Source organism: Camelus ferus, chromosome 3 (genome assembly GCF_009834535.1).
Source record: "Camelus ferus isolate YT-003-E chromosome 3, BCGSAC_Cfer_1.0, whole genome shotgun sequence".
NCBI classification, from domain to species: domain Eukaryota; kingdom Metazoa; phylum Chordata; class Mammalia; order Artiodactyla; family Camelidae; genus Camelus; species Camelus ferus.
This window is the reverse complement of record NC_045698.1, coordinates 42,816,188-42,833,478: the sequence shown is the minus strand read 5'-3', so window position 1 is coordinate 42,833,478 and position 17,291 is coordinate 42,816,188. Positions and strand designations below refer to the sequence as shown.

The following is a 17,291-nucleotide window of genomic DNA, read 5'->3' as shown; positions in this document are numbered from 1 at the left end:
GAAGGGAAGGGAAAGGCATCTCCTCCCACTTCTTTTCCCCACTTCAGCACCCTTTCCTTCATCCAGGCACCCTACCCTTCCTGTCTCCCCAGTCGGGCTAAAGATCCTGTCCTCGGCCTCAGGAAGCATCCCTTTGACCTACATATTGGGAAACTTTTGTCCTCTCTAGGTAGCTTATATGGAGAGAGATGCCTGTCATTTGGATCATGAAACTTGTAACCAGGAAAGCCACATGCACAGTCCTGGCCAATGAGATGTTCAGAAGTTGCTGTGTCAGGCTTTGGAGAAAGCCCTTTGAAAAGAGACACACTCAATTGTTTTATGTCTTTGCCTTTTGCTCTCTGACCTTCCTACTTGCTGGCAATGTGGACACAATTTCTGGAGCTAAAGCAGCAATCTTGGGACCTTGAGAAAGAGGCCTGGGTTATTACATAAATCTCAGTTCCAATATCTTTGAATCATGAACCAGTGCATGCTAGCTCCTATCCCTGGGCTTATAATTATGTGAGAAAATAGGCCTTTATGTAGGTAAGTCACTGAAATCTGGTCTGTGTTACTTGCAGCTGAAGATAACTGCAAACTGATAATCTAGTCTTCTTTCTTTTCCTCAGACACACCAAGGTCGGTTCATTTACGGCCTTTACACTTTATTCCTTCGGCCTGAAATGTTTTTCTCTCAGATCATCACATGACTTGTCCCTTCTCAAAGTCAGATACCAAGTTAGAATATCACCTTCTCAGATGTCACCAAATTGCATCCATCATTCTTTAATATTGTCCTATTTTATTTTCTCCATTGCATTTATCACACTATCTGAAATGCCCTCTCTTTGCTTGTTTCTTATTTTCTTAGTCCATTCAGGTGGCTATAACAAAATGCCACAGACTGGGTGGCCTATAAACAACAGAAATTTATTTCTCATGGTTTTGGAGACTGGGAAGTCCAAAATCAAGGCATGAGTGTGGTCGTGTTCAGTAAGAACCTTCTTCCTGGCTCATAGCCAGTGCCTTCTCTCTCTGTCCTCACAGGTGGAAGGAGTGGGAGAGATTTCTGAGGCCTCTTTTATTTAGGGACTAATCTCATTTAGGGGGTCTCCACCCTCATGGCCTAAGCACCTCCCAAAGGCCCTACCTGCCAATATCATCAATCAGGCATTAAGATTTCAACATATAAATTCTGTGGGGATACAAGCCTGCAGACCACAGTACTTCTTCATCTTCCCCACCATGAATGCAGGAAGCATCTCTATTTTTTTTCAGAACTGCTAAGTCTCCAGCACCTAGAAAAGCACGTGGTATATGGTGGGTGCTCTATGAGTAGGTCCCAGAAACAGAGACGACTTCCAGAGTTGGAAAGAAATACATTTCCCCGTAGAATGTACTACCATGTGTTGAATAGGTTTATAATTGAGGAAATTATGGGTTAAATACCATTTAGGACCTGACTACTGTATATAACATTGTTTATATGAGATAACAATTTCTCTTAATGAATTCATTATAATCTTGATCATAGATCATCTTGCAGCTTATCTTCATACCTAGAAAACCCTGCCTCCCTCATTTTATTCCTAATAGCTCATCGGATTTCAACTCCTTGATGGAATTTTTTTCTTTGATTTAAAAGAAAGTTTAAAAAAAATTTTTTTAAAGAGTCCCACTCAATCTCTGGTAGGTTTTTTGAAATTGATTTCTTGAGTGCCATTCCTTAGCCCCCTTGCTGGCCCTATCCTATTTCACATCCTGTCTCAGGAAATTTATACTCAAGCCCTTTCAAAGGCACCTTGCCTGACTTCCTGTCCTCCCAGTGGCTCCTGAAACTCTCATCTTTTCCATAGGCCTATTTAAAAGCAGCAAAATCTTCTTAATCCCATTGGGACCCTTCCATCTGCTCTGGATTTCAGTGTGAGGCGCACTGGCAGACAGTGAGACTGCAGGTAAGACCTCGACGTTTAGAAGAATCAGTTATTCCTTTTAATATCTAGAATATGCTTTTCCATATAGAAACCACAGATAGAGACTAACAGAATGGGCCATCTTGTTACACACACGCCTGCTACATACTCTTAAGGAATAAAAAGCAGACTAGTTTGAGTAAGTAAAGGGTTTACAGATTAAATGGTAAAAGGTAAGTCTAGGAACACAGATTGGGGACAGAGATCGTTAGTTGTTTGGAAATAGTCACGCTCTCCCTTTTTCTTAGTGATGAGGTCCTCCTTTTATTTAAGGTGACAATGATAAATGAATACATCTCCCAGTCTCCTCTGTGGTTAGGTGTGCCCATGTTACGCGGTACTGGATGAAGTTTTGTTTGGGTTTGCTTAAAAAGAGGGGACCCAGCTGGGAAGTGTGGCCCTTTCCCCTTCATCCTTTCTTCCAGTCTGGAACTTGGACTGATGGCTGGAACTCCTGTAGCAATCCTGCATCACAAAGTGGGGTTGAGGATGGAGGTCACAAGCAGAAACACTGATTCCATGGCCCCAGTGCACCAGTTCCGAATTCCCCATTCTGGGGCTTCTTTTCTGTGAGAGAATAAACCTTGGTGTCTTCAAGCAACTGCTACTTTGAATTTTTTGTTAAATATAACCAAGTATAATCCATTTTGATACTAATGCTCACAGGGGAAGCTTTAAAAAAATATCCCGGTGCCCGGCCTGCATCCCAGATCATTTATATCAGAAACTCTAGGGATGGAGTTCAAGCATCAACAATTTTTTAAAGCTTCCTGGGTGATTGCAGTGTACAGCCCAGGTTGAGAATCACTGCTTCAGGCTGACAGGCCTCATAGTTAGCATGTTCAAGAATCTCCTGGGTGATAGGGCAGTGTTAAAAAATTGGATTTCCAGGCCTTATTCCCCCAAATTTTGGTTCTTTCCCTCTGAAGGCATCCCAGGTGATTCAGAGACAGGCAACCCAGGGATCACATTTGAAGAAACACTGCTTTTAGCAACAGGGCATCTTTGGAAGTTTTAAAGCAAAGAAGTCACAAGATTAGAGGAGAGTTTTAAGAGGATTAGTCTGGATCCAGTGAATAAACTGAAAAGAAGTGGGAGATTGATGGTGAGGAGACCAATTGGGAGGGACTATAATAGCTGATGGCCTGAGGGGATGTGATTCTGAACTAAGTGGGTGGCCACAGAAATGGGGAAAAAAGAGACACGTGGTAGACACTGAAAAAGATAAAACGCTACAGGACTTGGTAACTGACAGAACAGGACTGAGGGGGACTTCAAGATACTTATTTTTAGTGACTGAAGAGTACACTGGGGGATGATGACTTCTGGGATAGTATGTATTTCCCCCTTTTGCTAAACTCAGTTACATTGCTGTGGGTTATTAGTTTACTATGTATCCACACCTGCACATGTTAAGTTGCTTTTTGTTCACCTGATTGTATCTAGAATCTCTTGGTAGATTGGAAACATTATTTGCTAAATCAGCTCTTCTATTTAAAGGCTCAGACATTTTGTCCTAACAAGAGTCTATTTCACAGATTTTAGTGTCTGTTTAGAAATATATAGAAATACATGTATATGGACAAGCAATATACATGTGTATATACATATGTAGGAAAGCAATTAAATATTTTTTATGAGGTTTTTACTTTTTCTAAAGTCATATTTTGTAGAGCAGAGGAAATAAGCGGGTGGTTTAGTTACTGCTCTGAGCTCTGCTTTATGTAGATTTTTTTTCAGATGACCCACAACAAAACTTTTTTTTTTTCTCTGTGAGTTATCATAACATTTTGTGTATATTTCACTGTGCTATACAGTGTAATCTTGTTTATCTGTTCTACAATTTTGAAATCCCAGTCTATCGCTTCCCACCCTCCACAACAAAACTTTCAAGGGCTAAAAGTTTAAAGAATGGATTTTAAAAATGATCTCAGGGGAATCGTTATTTAACTATTCAATGTAAAGCCACCAAGCACACAGATGTTAGGGTGATATTTTATCAAAGAACCTAAAACATAATTACTTTAGGAGTAATTCTAAAACACACACTGCTCACTGATGTACTGTCATAATGAGCACATATGCCTCAGAAATATCTTAGGTGTGCTCTTCCAGTCCCCTCTTATTTACAAACCAACATAATGGTTTTATAGTTACAAACCAGAAAAAATAACAGTCAAATGTAATAGAAATATCATAAAATATCAGCTAATGTATTTGCTCAATTTTTACTAGTTGTTCTTTTTATTTCTTTTATTGAAGTATAGTTGATTTTTTAATTGAAGCATATGACACAGTTTCTTTTAGGAACAGATTTTAAAATCCCAAGTAAACTTAATGAACAAACAAGGTGCACATCCCCTCACTGAGTTCACCACTCCACACAAACATGAATGAAACAGCCTTGCTCTCTTGGACCTCAACAGTGTAAATAATGAAGTGACGATGAGTTTTCCTAAAGTTCATTTAAGAATCAATTTTCTCTCTAATTGGAACATCTATTAGAAGGCTCTAACAAGGTGAAAGTCATTAGATCTATTCAAAACACAAAAGGGCTAACCTTCAACAGGCCACGGGAGACCGTGTGTCTAGATTCCATATCACATTTCCCTTTGTTGCTAAGAATAGCTCCCTCCTTTAATTTGATATCAGTCCTTTGTCACTTGCTCCTGAGGATACTTATGGCCCTTAAGCGACAATGCTAGCCTCACCAAGGGACCACCACCCACCCAGTCCTAGTCACGCGGAGAGGAGGTGAATGCACTATATGTGGCAGTCAGGTGCCCCTGCTACTCCCTGCAATATTCCCTTCGGCAGTTGGATTTTGTTTCACATTCAGACACCAGTAATTAAATTGGTTACAGCAAAGTGCTGACCATGCTGGGGATTCTTTGTGATTCGTTTCATGCAAAAAGAATTCTATTTCATGATAGAATTTCATGGTCACAGACCCCACCCCTAATATGAGCTACAGTCTTACAAATGATAAAATACCAGGCACTGGGAGGTCCGTGCAAAAGTGTTGAGAAAGTATGTAGACAGTGTTGGGCAAAATTCTGCCCTAATGGGCAAAACAACCAAAGTGAGCTGCATACTGCAGATGGGCGAAGGGAATTTGCTATGGGTTGAATTGTCTTGTTTCCACTCCCCAAATTCATATGTTGGAGTCCTAACACCCAGTACCTCAGAATACGACCTTATTTGGAAATAGGTTGGTGCAGGTGTAATTAGTTAAGTTAGCAGGATGTCATACTGGTACAGCAGGGTGGGCCCCTAATCCAACATGACTGGTGTCCTTGGAAAAAGGGCAAATTTGTACCCCCCCCCCCAACACACACGGAAGAGAACATGTGGAGATGAAGGCAGAGATGCTTCCACGAGCCAAGAAACAACAAAGATTGCCAGCAAACCACCAGAAGCTAGAGGAGAGAAACAGACACATCCTCCCAGCCCTCAGAAGGAGCCAACCCTGCCTAACCTTGATCTTGGACTTCCAGCCTCCAGAACTGTGAGACAAGAACTTTCTGCTGTTAAAGCTACTCAGTCTGTGGGGCTTGAATACCGTAGGTCTAGAAAACTACCACAGAACTGTTCTCCCACCACTGTCCCTGACGGATAGCAAATTCTTTTGGTGCATATATAGCTCACCTTTCATCCTTTGACCCGTGAGAGTTAAAAATTTAAAACCAAAGCACCTGTAATAGGAAGGGACCATACAGGACAGGTGGGTGGCCTGGCATGCCTGCCAAGCAGGCCTCTTTTACTCCACCCCAGGTCTACTCCATCATGTGGACTAAAGAAAGCTGAGTGAGTTGGCTCCATGGTCACCAAGCCCTTCTTCCCTTCCCTACCACCCCAGGTAATCGCTGCTGTCTCAGCCAAAGTGCTGGAAGGCGGCACCCCTGACTCAGCCGCAGCTCTGTGTCCTCATTCTCCCACCTCCCCGCGTCCCAGCAAACAGCACAGGGAATGGGCAAGAACGAACTAGAAGGGGGACTGGAAAAAACAGGGCAGAAAAGTCAAATGAGAGTCAAACAAAACTAAAATAGACCAAAAATTAAATAAATAAATAAAAGAAAAAACAGGAGAGATACAAGGAGAAAAGAGAAAGAAAAAACCATAGGCATGGTTGGCCAGAAAAATCGTTGCTGAAGGAAAAACCTTAAAATCTGTGGGGATGGATTCCTAGAATAGTCATTAGATTGTTCCAGGAAGCCACTAGGAAATTAAGATTCTCCTTGAGATCGTAGTTATATGCACATCTTGAGAAATTATTTCTGGAATTCAGTCGTCAAACTTCCTACATGGTGTTTTTTGTTTTTTTTTAATAGCTGAGTTCTGTAAACAAAATCTATGTGATGCTATGTGAATTAATAGAGAACGCTAGAATGATGGAGCCAGATGACTCTGAAATCATTCAATTCAATTATTGAGGTGTAAGAGAATTTGAGACTCGTCCAATGTCATGCAGCCTATCCCAGAGCTAGGCCAAAAGATTTTGTAAATATTATGATTCGTGAAGAATCTAGGCTGATTTACACAAAGAAAATATTTCTGAACTTAACTACTTTTGACTCCTCACATCTCCATATTGTTTTTCAGATATTAAAGAAGAGGCCTTTTGAGAAAGCCGTCAGGAAAACTTCAACTTAGAAAATTCCTCAGAACATAATGGAAGAAACTAAGGTAAACAAAATTCTATTCCAGCTAAAATATTTATTTGAAAAATATGTGATGGATAAATGTATTTTTAATATAAATGTATCCTGACCACTTGAATTCTAAATTTCTTAATAATTACAATAGCAATACTAATTGAACTTAATAACATTTGCTATATGCGAGGCAGTCTTCTAAGTGCTTGATGTATGTCACCTTACTTAATCCTCAGATTACTATATGATTTGGTCCCATGATGTATTAACCTTATTTTGTCAATGAAGAAATTGAGGCAGAGGGAGATATCTTTGCCCATGTCACACTGTTTGTGAGTGGTAAGGCTGAGATTTGAACACTGGCAGTCTAACTCTAAAGTCTGTGTACTTCACTATTGTACCAGACTGTCACTTACCACCCTATGAAGAAATTTGCGTATCAGTCCACACATATCCCTCATAAGTGGTAAAGCCAGGATTTTATCCAGGTCTAATCTGATTTAGAGTCAATGCACTTTCCCATCCCAGCTAAATGCCTCTCACATTAGTGTATTTAAACCTCACTTTCACTGTAATCAGTGGCCACCAACTAAAGGTAGTGGTGTGAAGATTGAGTGCGACACAAACACCACAGAAGCAGTCCAGGAAAAGGACCCCTGAGCACGAGCCCACCAGCCATGGCATAAACTCGCAGGTGTGTTGGAGGCTGTTGGCTCCCCTGGTCACTCCTAGCTTGTGTGCTGTGCTCGTCTCTTCAGTCTCAGGGGAGTGTGTGGATGATGGAACAGACACTAGACCAGGGAGAGAGAGACCAGGCTTCCAGCCTGGGAGCAGCCTCGGACTGGCAGAGTGCCCCTGACGGGGTTGGCATCACCACCTGGCTCCTCCCTCAGTCCCCCCTGGTACCCCCAGGAGTGTGCATGACAGCAGTTTACGGTGAAGGATGTGGGATTCAGAGGGTTAAGTAATTCCATAAAGGTCCCCAAAGTGCTATTCAGTCCAGGTCTGCCTGACTGTAAAATCTTCCCATATATGCCGCCAAGTTGCCTCTAAAGTCATTTAAATCCTCGAAATCCCAGACTCCTCAAATATAAAACAAGGACATTTTGCTAAGTCAGCACTCCCTGTATGACAGAGACCTAGGGATTCTTTCACGGTGTCTCCGAAGTCAGCTTTGGAAGGAAGTCCAAGGAGGGCCCAGATTGCTGCGGACCCCATGTGCACTTGCGCGTGCACACGCGCAGACACACACACACACACACACACACACACACACACACACCCCCGAGCAGTGCCCCTCTTAGCTTTAACACCTCGGAGAGGATCACAGTACAGTAACTGTGGTAAATCAAACCAGTCGGATTCACCTGGCTGGTGCTGTCCAACGACTTTCAAAGAAAAGGCTGTCCCCAAATTTCTGTTAATCTAAACACAATTCGAGAAAGTGTATCTGTGAAGATGGCTTTCTGACCCAGGCCAGCTAGTGAGAAACACAGTCTGAGTTTCCTTCTCTTGCTGTCCCCATTCCTGGACAATTTTAAATGGGCAGGGATGAAAAGGGATGTACTATTTGTGGCTTAATTTGAACTCATTGTTTTTTCTCTTCCTTTCTATTTATCTTGCTGCATTCTCTTTTTACCCTGTCCGATTTCAATCCTGTCTCCCTCCTCTGGCCCCAAAACCAGGTAGGAGACAGGAAAGGAGTAGTCGGTGTGGGTATGAAATGAATGAATTCATTTACTCCCTCAATTCCTGCCTTCCCCCACCTGTCTTCATAAAGCAACGCATCGGTGCTTAGATGCTCAGATGATTGCTGCCAGGCAGGCATCTTGACGAATGCATGGAGAGCCAAGGTTTACTTTCTCCCATCCCCACAGCTTGTATCCCTTTCAGGAAAAGCTACATATGTGGAAAAGAATAAAGCCAACAAAAGGCAAGTGTTCATCATGGTGACAGTGATCAGACCTTTTTAAAAACACTTATTGAGGTATCCTTTACACACCATAAAATTCACTCATTTTAAGCGTGCAATTCACTGAATTTTACCGAATATACAGTTGTACAACTATCACCACAATTCAAATTTGGAACATTTCCATCACCCCAGAAAGATACCTTAAGCTCATCTGCCGTCACTCCCTGTTCCTAGGCAACCACTAGTCCACTGTATGTTTCTGAGGATTGGCTTTCTCTGAGCACTTCACGTAATGGAATCATATACTATGTGGTGTTTTGTGACCAGCTTCTGTCATGTTACATACTCTTTTGGGGGTTTGCCCATATGTTAGTACATTTCTGTACTTTGTTCCTTTCTATGTGACACCTTTTTGAATGGCAGCATTATACAAAAAAAAAAAAAAAAAAAAAAAAAGATTATGGGTTTCAGAAGCATGCAGATGGGAGGCCAAATCAAAGTTGTAGCACTTCTTGGGAAGTTCTTTAACCTCTCTGAGACCCATTTTAGGATGAGGATGATAATCCCTCCCTCAGAGGACTTGGCTATCAATTAGCTGGATTGTGCCGGCAAACCATGGGCACTCAAGACATCCAGTCTTTCTCTCTACGTCCCCAGGAATCTTTGCCTTTGTTACCCTGCATCAAGTTGTAAAATGATTCCTACAGCCTCCTTGCCAGCCTTCACATCAACCTTGAATTGGAAGCCCTCGTAGCTAGCAATATCCGAAACGGAATCCCGCCAAGGGAATCACATCCTTCATTAATGGAGGCCCAGATGGTGAGGAGCTAAAGGGATTTCCTTCAATTATATTGCTGTCATTTTTTTTTTTTTTTTAGAAAGAAGGTTAAACTGTATTTAATTGTTATCCAATGGAAGAAAATGTTTCAAATTCTACCCTAGAACATTTTACAGATTTGGCCTTACCTTTGCAGGGATCTAAGAATATATTTTCCCACTAATTCTTATAAAACTGCCCCCAATAACATCAACTTCTGGATAACATGGAAACCAGTAGTGAAGGGCTATCTATAACCCTCTGAATTAATAAAATTCTCCTCAAGTCCTCAAAACTCAACTTTTAGCGAATAGTTTCAGACTCTTTCCCAAACTTTTACAAGAATCTGAATTTCATGTATGTCACAAAATAGACTAAATTGAACTCCTTGTTCATTTCTCTACTTCATCTTCTCTGGTTAGAACACGTCATCAATTTGAGTTCCAACTTAAAGGAATCCGGATCTAAACCCACCATACACTCTTAGACTCAAAGTTTACAAAGATGCGATTCCTTAGCCCTGAGCATAAAATTCTCTGTTCTAAACCCATTTTTCCTTCTGAATCATTATTTCTCTACAGTTTTTAATCCACCATGATTTCCCTTTGTGTCTCTGATTGCTTTTCTTCCCTTCTCCTCTAAGATTTATCACAGCTGCATTTCTTCCCCAGTTCCACCTCCTAGACTCACTCCCAGATTCACTTCCTGGTAAGTACAGTATAACAAAACAGAAAAGGATAATACTTTTTAACATCTCTACCAAATAAAACAGGTTTGCAACATACTTTACTTATCTCTCATTTCTAGGAGACTAGCGCAACATATCATTTTTCATGATATAAAATGCCCGTTGTCAAAAGTAAGCTAGTTATTAAGAAAGGCAACATACAGCTTTCTGATCTTTATATACCAATAGTTATCACTGTACATGCTAATGGCTTTGAAGATAACGAAGAGTGATTCTTTTAAATAAGTAAATTGGATATAATCCCAACAAGTGATCAATCTGGAACATTTTCAGGTCAGTCTGACTAACTAGAACTTCTATTCTGATAAAACCATACTCACAAAGACAAATAGATAAAATCTATACCCGGGCCGAATCAAACACGTAAATCACTGTATTTGTGTAAGGATTCCCACGCTCCCTTGCTCTTTGTGCTTGTCTGACAATAGGCACTGTTAACAAAATGCATGACTAACCCCTCCCAACACTGAGAGGTCAGAAGTGAATGGGGTCTCGAGACAAGTTTTCACTCACTGTCTTATCACCTAAAATAGGCGTGAGAATCCATAAATGTGATAAAAAAAAATAATGAGGGGGGACACAAACAGCTTAAATGGAGTTAGTTTTGTAAATTTACCCAATCTTTACAAAGCTTTTCTTATGTTAAAACTTCCCTTTCATAGACTACAGTGAAGAGAGTAATTTATATCCAAGACTTTATTTTGGGAATTTTATTTTAAATGATATCATAGGAATTTATCTCATGGTATAAACAGTTTATTAAATCTGGGATTTAGCAAAGATTTTTTCCCTACTGCAAAGGCCTTTTGTACAGTAGATGTTTAGCAGCAGATGAGCAGTTTTCACTGACCTCCTGTGCCAATCTTGAGGCATGATAACTTCAGTTTGATGCTCAAACATTCTGCAAAAACATCTTAAGCCCCAAATTCCAATGTGTGGCCAGCATACAGAAAGTTAATTTTTTAAAAAATCACTCAATGACCAAAATCTTCAATATATATACAAGAATCACACAACCTTCATATTATCATTTGGCCTATAGTTTGCTCATAGCTCTCTAGGGAATCCTGATCTCAGGGTGATTGGCTAAAACCCCACATTTGCAGAGATCATCTCTGAGGTCTTGGTCACCATAAATATCTGTCAGCATCCATGCATCATGCAGATGAGTTACCAAATAATGCCAAGAGTCTCCTACCCTGAGATGGCAGCAAGTTTTTGGTGTGCCTGGCGGGCCATTTCACAGCCTTTGGTTCTTGTCTTGTGCATTTCCGCCCGGAGTGATGGGCAGCTGACTGAGATGTCCCCGATAGAAATGACCAATTCTCGGTACAGGGCCACTTGTGTGTTGAACTCTTGGACAAGCTGGAAAAGAAGTGAGTTTCTTTCATGAGACACATCATCAGAAAGTTTCCTGTTTTGGTGTACCTAAACAGGGGTTTTCATTGACCCCTGTGTCACCTCCCCAAATCTCACGCTAAGGTGCCTGCAGATTGTTTAAAGATTAAGTCACAAAGACAAGTGTTTGTCCAAGGCAAGTGTTTATTTTTATTGGGTAAGTCTGGTCATTGAAGCTCTATTTCCAGAACTACTAGCCCCGACCGTTCAGGCTCAGTTTCTGAAGAGCAAGAACATATTTGGAGGGCTACCAGGCCACTCCCAGGTCACTAGAGTAATGCTGGGAACTCATGCATAGAACGCTCCCCTCTACTATAGCTAGATGTGGATTTAAAGTTGCCTGGGGATAAAGGCCAAAGGTAGGTTGTGTTAGGCAAACCGTTCACCTCCCGCCGGCCCCTGAACAGCTCCGGGAGCCTGATGGGAAGACCTGCCACAGCCTCAGCGCTGGAACCTTCGTCCCCTCCGCAGCGCCCGGTGCGCTCTATTTGGATTTGTTTGCTACTGTCTCCCCACAAAGCAGCACCCTCACCTACCCAACCCCTCCCTCCCTGGTGAGCGAGCCGGTCCACCGTAGCCTTTCGTATCTGCCATTCTCCAAGGAGGCAGAGGCACGACCTACAGCCGCTGACCCCAAGACACTTGCCACGACACTTCTTTGCAGGGCCATTGCGAGCCGGGTGTCACCCCGAATCTGGGGGACTGCAGATTTAAAAATAGTGCATGTGCACGTGATCGGCATGGAGGAGCTGAGGGTGGCGGAGTAGCGGCACTCAAGCAAACGATTAACATACACGATTCCCCCACCTCACCAAAAAAAAAAAAAAAAAGAGAGAGAGAGAAAAAAAGAAAGAAAGAAAGAAACGCATTTTTCACCTACCATCTTGCAGTCGTCCAGGGCTCGTTGGGTTTTGTGGGCGCTCTCGGAGCCGCTGCCCCTGCGCTCCCAGTCCCCGCTCTGCAGCGGGGGCTTGCTGATCTGGAAGATCGAGGAGCGGGTGGACCTGCTGGGGCGCTTTTTGCGCCCATTCGGTGCAGAACTCATGCATACACATCCACCAAGCCGAAGCCGCTGGTGCAGTGCGCCCCGGCGCGGGCGGCCCGGTCGTTGCCCTGCGCGCCGCCGCCGAGCAGCCGGACCCGGGACCCGAGGCGCGGCGCTCACAGGGTTGGGGCTGGCTGCGCGGGTGGGTAACCTTCAGCTTGAAGGAGAGCTGGGGAAGCGCTGGCTGTGCCGTGCAGCATCGCTTCCACTAGCAGCGAGGAAGGGGCTCGGTCAAGTTCCGATCAGCAGCACTGCCGGCCCTGTCCCGGGAGCTGGGCGCTGGCGCGGGCTCGCACCGCCTTCCCCTCGGCATGGACTGCAAGGCTGGGGGAGAAGGAACGCGCCGCCCGGCGGTTCCGAGTTCCCATTCAGATGGGAGAGCAGCTTTCACAGCCTGCGCTGCCAGATGGGGGAGCCGGGCGGAGAGTGTCGCTCTAGCTTCGGTGTCTTCCCGCAGCGGCGCTAGGTTCGTCTGTCCCCTCCCTCCCCCGTCACCAGGTCTCGAAGCGCTGGCGGTCCCCGAAGCAGGCAATTGGTTCTAATCGGCTGTCTTGATCCCTCGTCTCCACGGGCTTGTCTGTTTGAGGATCCCAAATGAATCCGTGGCGGGACTGGCAGACGCAGGGAGTCGGTCCGGCTGACGTGGTTCGCGGCCCCGCACATTGATAGGACAGGAATACTAATGTGATCCATCCATACAACCCCCTTCCCCCTCCACAGTTTATGCACTTATCCAATCACATCCCCAGGAACATCAATTGCAATCTTACTTCATCGGCTCTATTATTAGAAATGAAAAGTGTCATCAGAGTGGAGCACATTGCCACATGCTAGGACCTAAACACGAATTGCAGATCAACCCGTGTGGACTTGAGGCTCTCACCTGGGGCCACAGATTAGCAAAACCGAAGGAGGAGGGAGTGACGTTTTGGCCGTAGAAGGAAGATCTCTTAGTAACAGTTTTAAAAAATAGCTTTCTTTCCCTGGGTTTTGTTGTGGTGGTTGTTTTGGTTTTTTGTCTTGGTTCAGCGTGTGCGGGGAGGGAAACGGCAGACAGTGGGGCAGAATGCACGCACGAGGCCTTCAGTCAAACCGGTCCTCACCTCATCCCGTCTTCACTAGCAAAGCTCCTGGTTTTCCAGGCCAGAGTCTCAGGACCCCAGCTCTGAGAGTTTCCCAGCAGAGATTTGAAAAAGTAAGAGCCACAGGCCTCCCTGGGCACTCAAAGTGACTGTTCTCCTTTATGGGACATCAGTGACCCAGAGGCCAATGGAGGTGGCCCAGGAAATTGGGGAGCATGACTGCATGGAAGTGGGCCCGGAGGTGAGTTCCTGGGCCGTTTAAATTCACCCTCACCACTGACATCCCAACGCTCTTCTGGGAGGAAGAGAGACAGAGGGAGCATTCAACTCTAGTGTGCTGAGATGCTTGTTCCCATGAATGGTTTGTTTGGAGGGGCCAAAGAGGTCTGCCCAGGGGAACTAATTATGTGCAGAGAAGCCTAAGGGAGAGCAAAAGGGAGGTTTCTGGCCAATTTCTTAAAGGGATCTGGAGGGTCCACAGAGAGGGAGAGCCAGAAATAGCCAGGAAGGCTAACAGCCTAAGGAGATATCGCTAGAAAATTTTTACAAGGCAGGTAAACATGATGGGGTGGTACAATAAGAAAGGTATTCGGTCTTTGTCCCCAGCTCCTGGCAGAGATCTCCTAAAACCTTTGTAATTTTCTTAGTGACAAGGGGGATAGGAACTCCCTGTCTCCAGAAAGACCAAGCCTTGATTGGACATTTGGAACTTTCATCCCCACCCCCCCGACTTCCCCAGAGGGGAGAGGGGCTGGAGATTGATTTACTCAATCAATCTGATACCTGATTTAAATAGCCAATAGTTTAATCAATCATGCCTACATAATGAAACCTCCACTAAAACCCCTCAGTGATGGGGTTTGGGGATCTGGGTTCGGGAAGACAGGGAGTTACTGGGAGGGTGGGCCTGCTCAGAGAGGGCGTGGCAGCTCTGCCTCTCCCCGCCCCCACCTTACCCTATGCATCTCTTCCTGCGTTGTATTCTTTGTAAAAAAACTGGTAAGTAAACTAAGTTCTGTGAGTCATTCTCCCAAATTATTGAACCTGAGGGGAGTTTGTGGGAAACTGCATTTGTAGCCAAGTTGGACAGAAGTGTGGGTAACCCTGGGACCTGATCCTTGTGTTGGTCTCTGTAGGGAGGGCAGAACTATGAGACTGAGCCCTTAAACCGGTGGGGTCTGCCTCTAACCCAGGGTATTGAATTGTAGGACACTCAGTTGGTGTTGGAGAGTTGAAGCAGTGTTGAAAAAGATATCTTGTATTTGGTCGGGGAGGGAAAAAACCTTAACAGGTGAATATCTGGAGAATCAGCTGTATTTGCATAGTACTTCACTCAAGATTGAGAGTCAGTTTTCCCTAAGGAAGGGTGGGGGAGGGAGGCATCAGCCCCCACCCCATTCCTCAGGGTGTGCTCCTGCCCTCCAGGTGTTCAGGTGGTCCAGAGACCAGGGTCAAGGGCTCTTCTGTTGGCTGAGTCTCCCCAAATGTAGGACAATAAAGCCAGCTCTCTGACTATTTCTCTTTCCCTCAGGCCTAATTTTCTCCCTACTTGATGTGTGTAGGGAGGAGAGGTTGAGGCACACATCAGGTGATTTGGTGAAATTTTCTGGGATTTGGTGAGTGTTTGGGATGCTGAGGGAAAATACAGGGAGACTAAGGGGAGGGGCTTTAAGGAAGGATGGATAATACTCATTTGTAAATTAGGTCCTATGATATAGACCCTTTTTGTTAACACTAACTACTATCAGACTTAAAGAAAAGTCTGCTCCAACCCAAGGGTGGAGGTGCTTTGGAGAATTAAAGGAAAGGGGACTGCATTTTACATATATGTGGACCTAGGACAGAGAAAACAGGACACTGGTAATCTTTTGCCACCACTCTGCTATTTCATCCCATTTCCCTGCAGGGAAATACTGGCTGCCACCCGATTTGAGCATCTCCAAACTCCTCAGGAGTGGGCTTCTACTCCAGCTACAACCATCTGGTTTCTACTCCCCCCTTCTGCCTAGAGACAATTTCAACAAATTAAAAGGAAAAAAAAAGGCAACACAATTGCACAGCTCTGTTTCTATGCCACATTTCTTGCAGGAGGTAGGGTGAGGGTCAAACTGAATGGCACATCGGAAGGACTACAGATCTGGGAAACTGCTGAAGGATTAGGCAGAAATTGTCATTTGCCGGTGCCCCTTGGCCTTCCCCAATACACAGCCCAAGTCATTTTCCTGAGAAGGATGAAAAATAGCATGGATCCCAGAGCTGTCTCTCCCAGGGACAAATGCTGTAATCAGAATAGCAGCAGGCAGGCGCAGTTCCCTCACCTTCCCCCACATTTGAAACAGTGTGAATTTACATCCCCGGGGCTGTCTGACTGCCAGATAGAAGGGTGAAGTGCAGTTGGAAACCCCAGCCGCAAGGATACATTTTCCGGTTATCCAGACCCAATTTTGGCACAATTCTGTAATGGGTCCTGTACAGTTATACAGCTTGGACCCAACTCACATCCTAGATTCACTCCAATATACGCTCCACCTTCTGTTTCATGTCCTCATTATGGTAATTTTAGAGGATTTGTTTTGATTTAGGATTTTAAAAAATGAATATTAGTTTAGAGCGCATATGAAAAACTGGTAAATTTCTTCTAATTAGCGCTATCAGAACCACAGTGGGACCCAGAGATGCATATCTCAAACGGGGCTGGACAAAATCAACAAGGACCTCACCTGTGTGGGTCAGTGACAGAGGCACAGAAAAACACATTAAGTTGCTGAATTCTGAGAAGTTGGAAAGATCTGAAAGGAATGATCAAGTTATATTCTATTAGTGTTGAAAGACATTAAGTTACTGTGAAGAATTTAGTGAATAAACTACTTAATAAATGGTTTCTTTCCACTAAAATCAGGAAAAAGTACAATATATTGGGAACACTTATTTGTTAATTTCACAAATGTTTTTGAGTGTTTCTTATTAGGAACAGTTCCAGGTTTTGTCAGTCCTAAAGCTTGTAAAATTGAGGGCCCTTCTTTAAGAAAAAAAATCCAAAATTTAAATACAAAATTAAGTATATGGTCTTGGAAGGAGCCTATGCAATGAGGTTCCCTGAAGTCAGGCTTCATTACCTTCATGGTAAATCCCCACATATATGCACACACACAGTGGGCATCTGGTGCTTTGCCACCTCTGATTTTATTTTCCTTTTTCTGATAATAGCACCTTAAATTTCCTTTGAGAAACCAGTCTTTTCTCACTTTTGGTCACATGGCTCAGGGGTGAGCATATGACTCAGACCTGGTCAATAAAGTATTCCATTCTAGAGGCCACGGTGATTGGTTTCATGATGGGTATGAGATGTAAGATGAACTAAGGAACTTTAGGTCTTAGGAACTTTTCTGGAACTATTATGTTGAAACATACAAAATTGTCATTTCTGAACCATTTTGACCTACATAAATGACAATTTTATATATTTCAACCCGATAGTAAGCATTTCTTTCCCTTGGGTTGCTAGGGTAATAAGATGATGAAAGCCTGGAGTTTCTGGTAGTTACCTTGGCCACTCATGACCAACAGACAGCCTGAGAGCCAACCCAGAGAAAATCAGAATGGAGAGATGGAGAACGACTGATTTTCTGGGTGGGGAGGATAATTGACGTTCAACAGTATATCAGTTTCGGGTGTA

At 43.7% G+C, this 17,291-nt stretch overlaps 1 protein-coding gene across 2 annotated transcripts in view; it reads right to left on the bottom strand.

Moving 5' to 3' along the window:
• The window catches only part of RGS7BP (regulator of G protein signaling 7 binding protein), a 93,093-nt gene extending 79,860 nt beyond the window's left edge, over positions 1 to 13,233 (bottom strand). For both annotated transcript variants that reach the window (XM_006186088.3, XM_032473008.1), the window contains exons 1-2: positions 12,369 to 13,233; positions 11,289 to 11,455 (exon numbers count right to left, since the gene is read on the bottom strand). In XM_006186088.3, the coding sequence (XP_006186150.2) occupies positions 11,289 to 11,455; positions 12,369 to 12,533 (332 nt within the window). In that variant the 5' untranslated portion in view covers positions 12,534 to 13,233. The remainder of the gene's footprint in view (positions 1 to 11,288; positions 11,456 to 12,368) is intronic.
• Between the last annotated feature and the right edge of the window lie 4,058 nt (positions 13,234 to 17,291).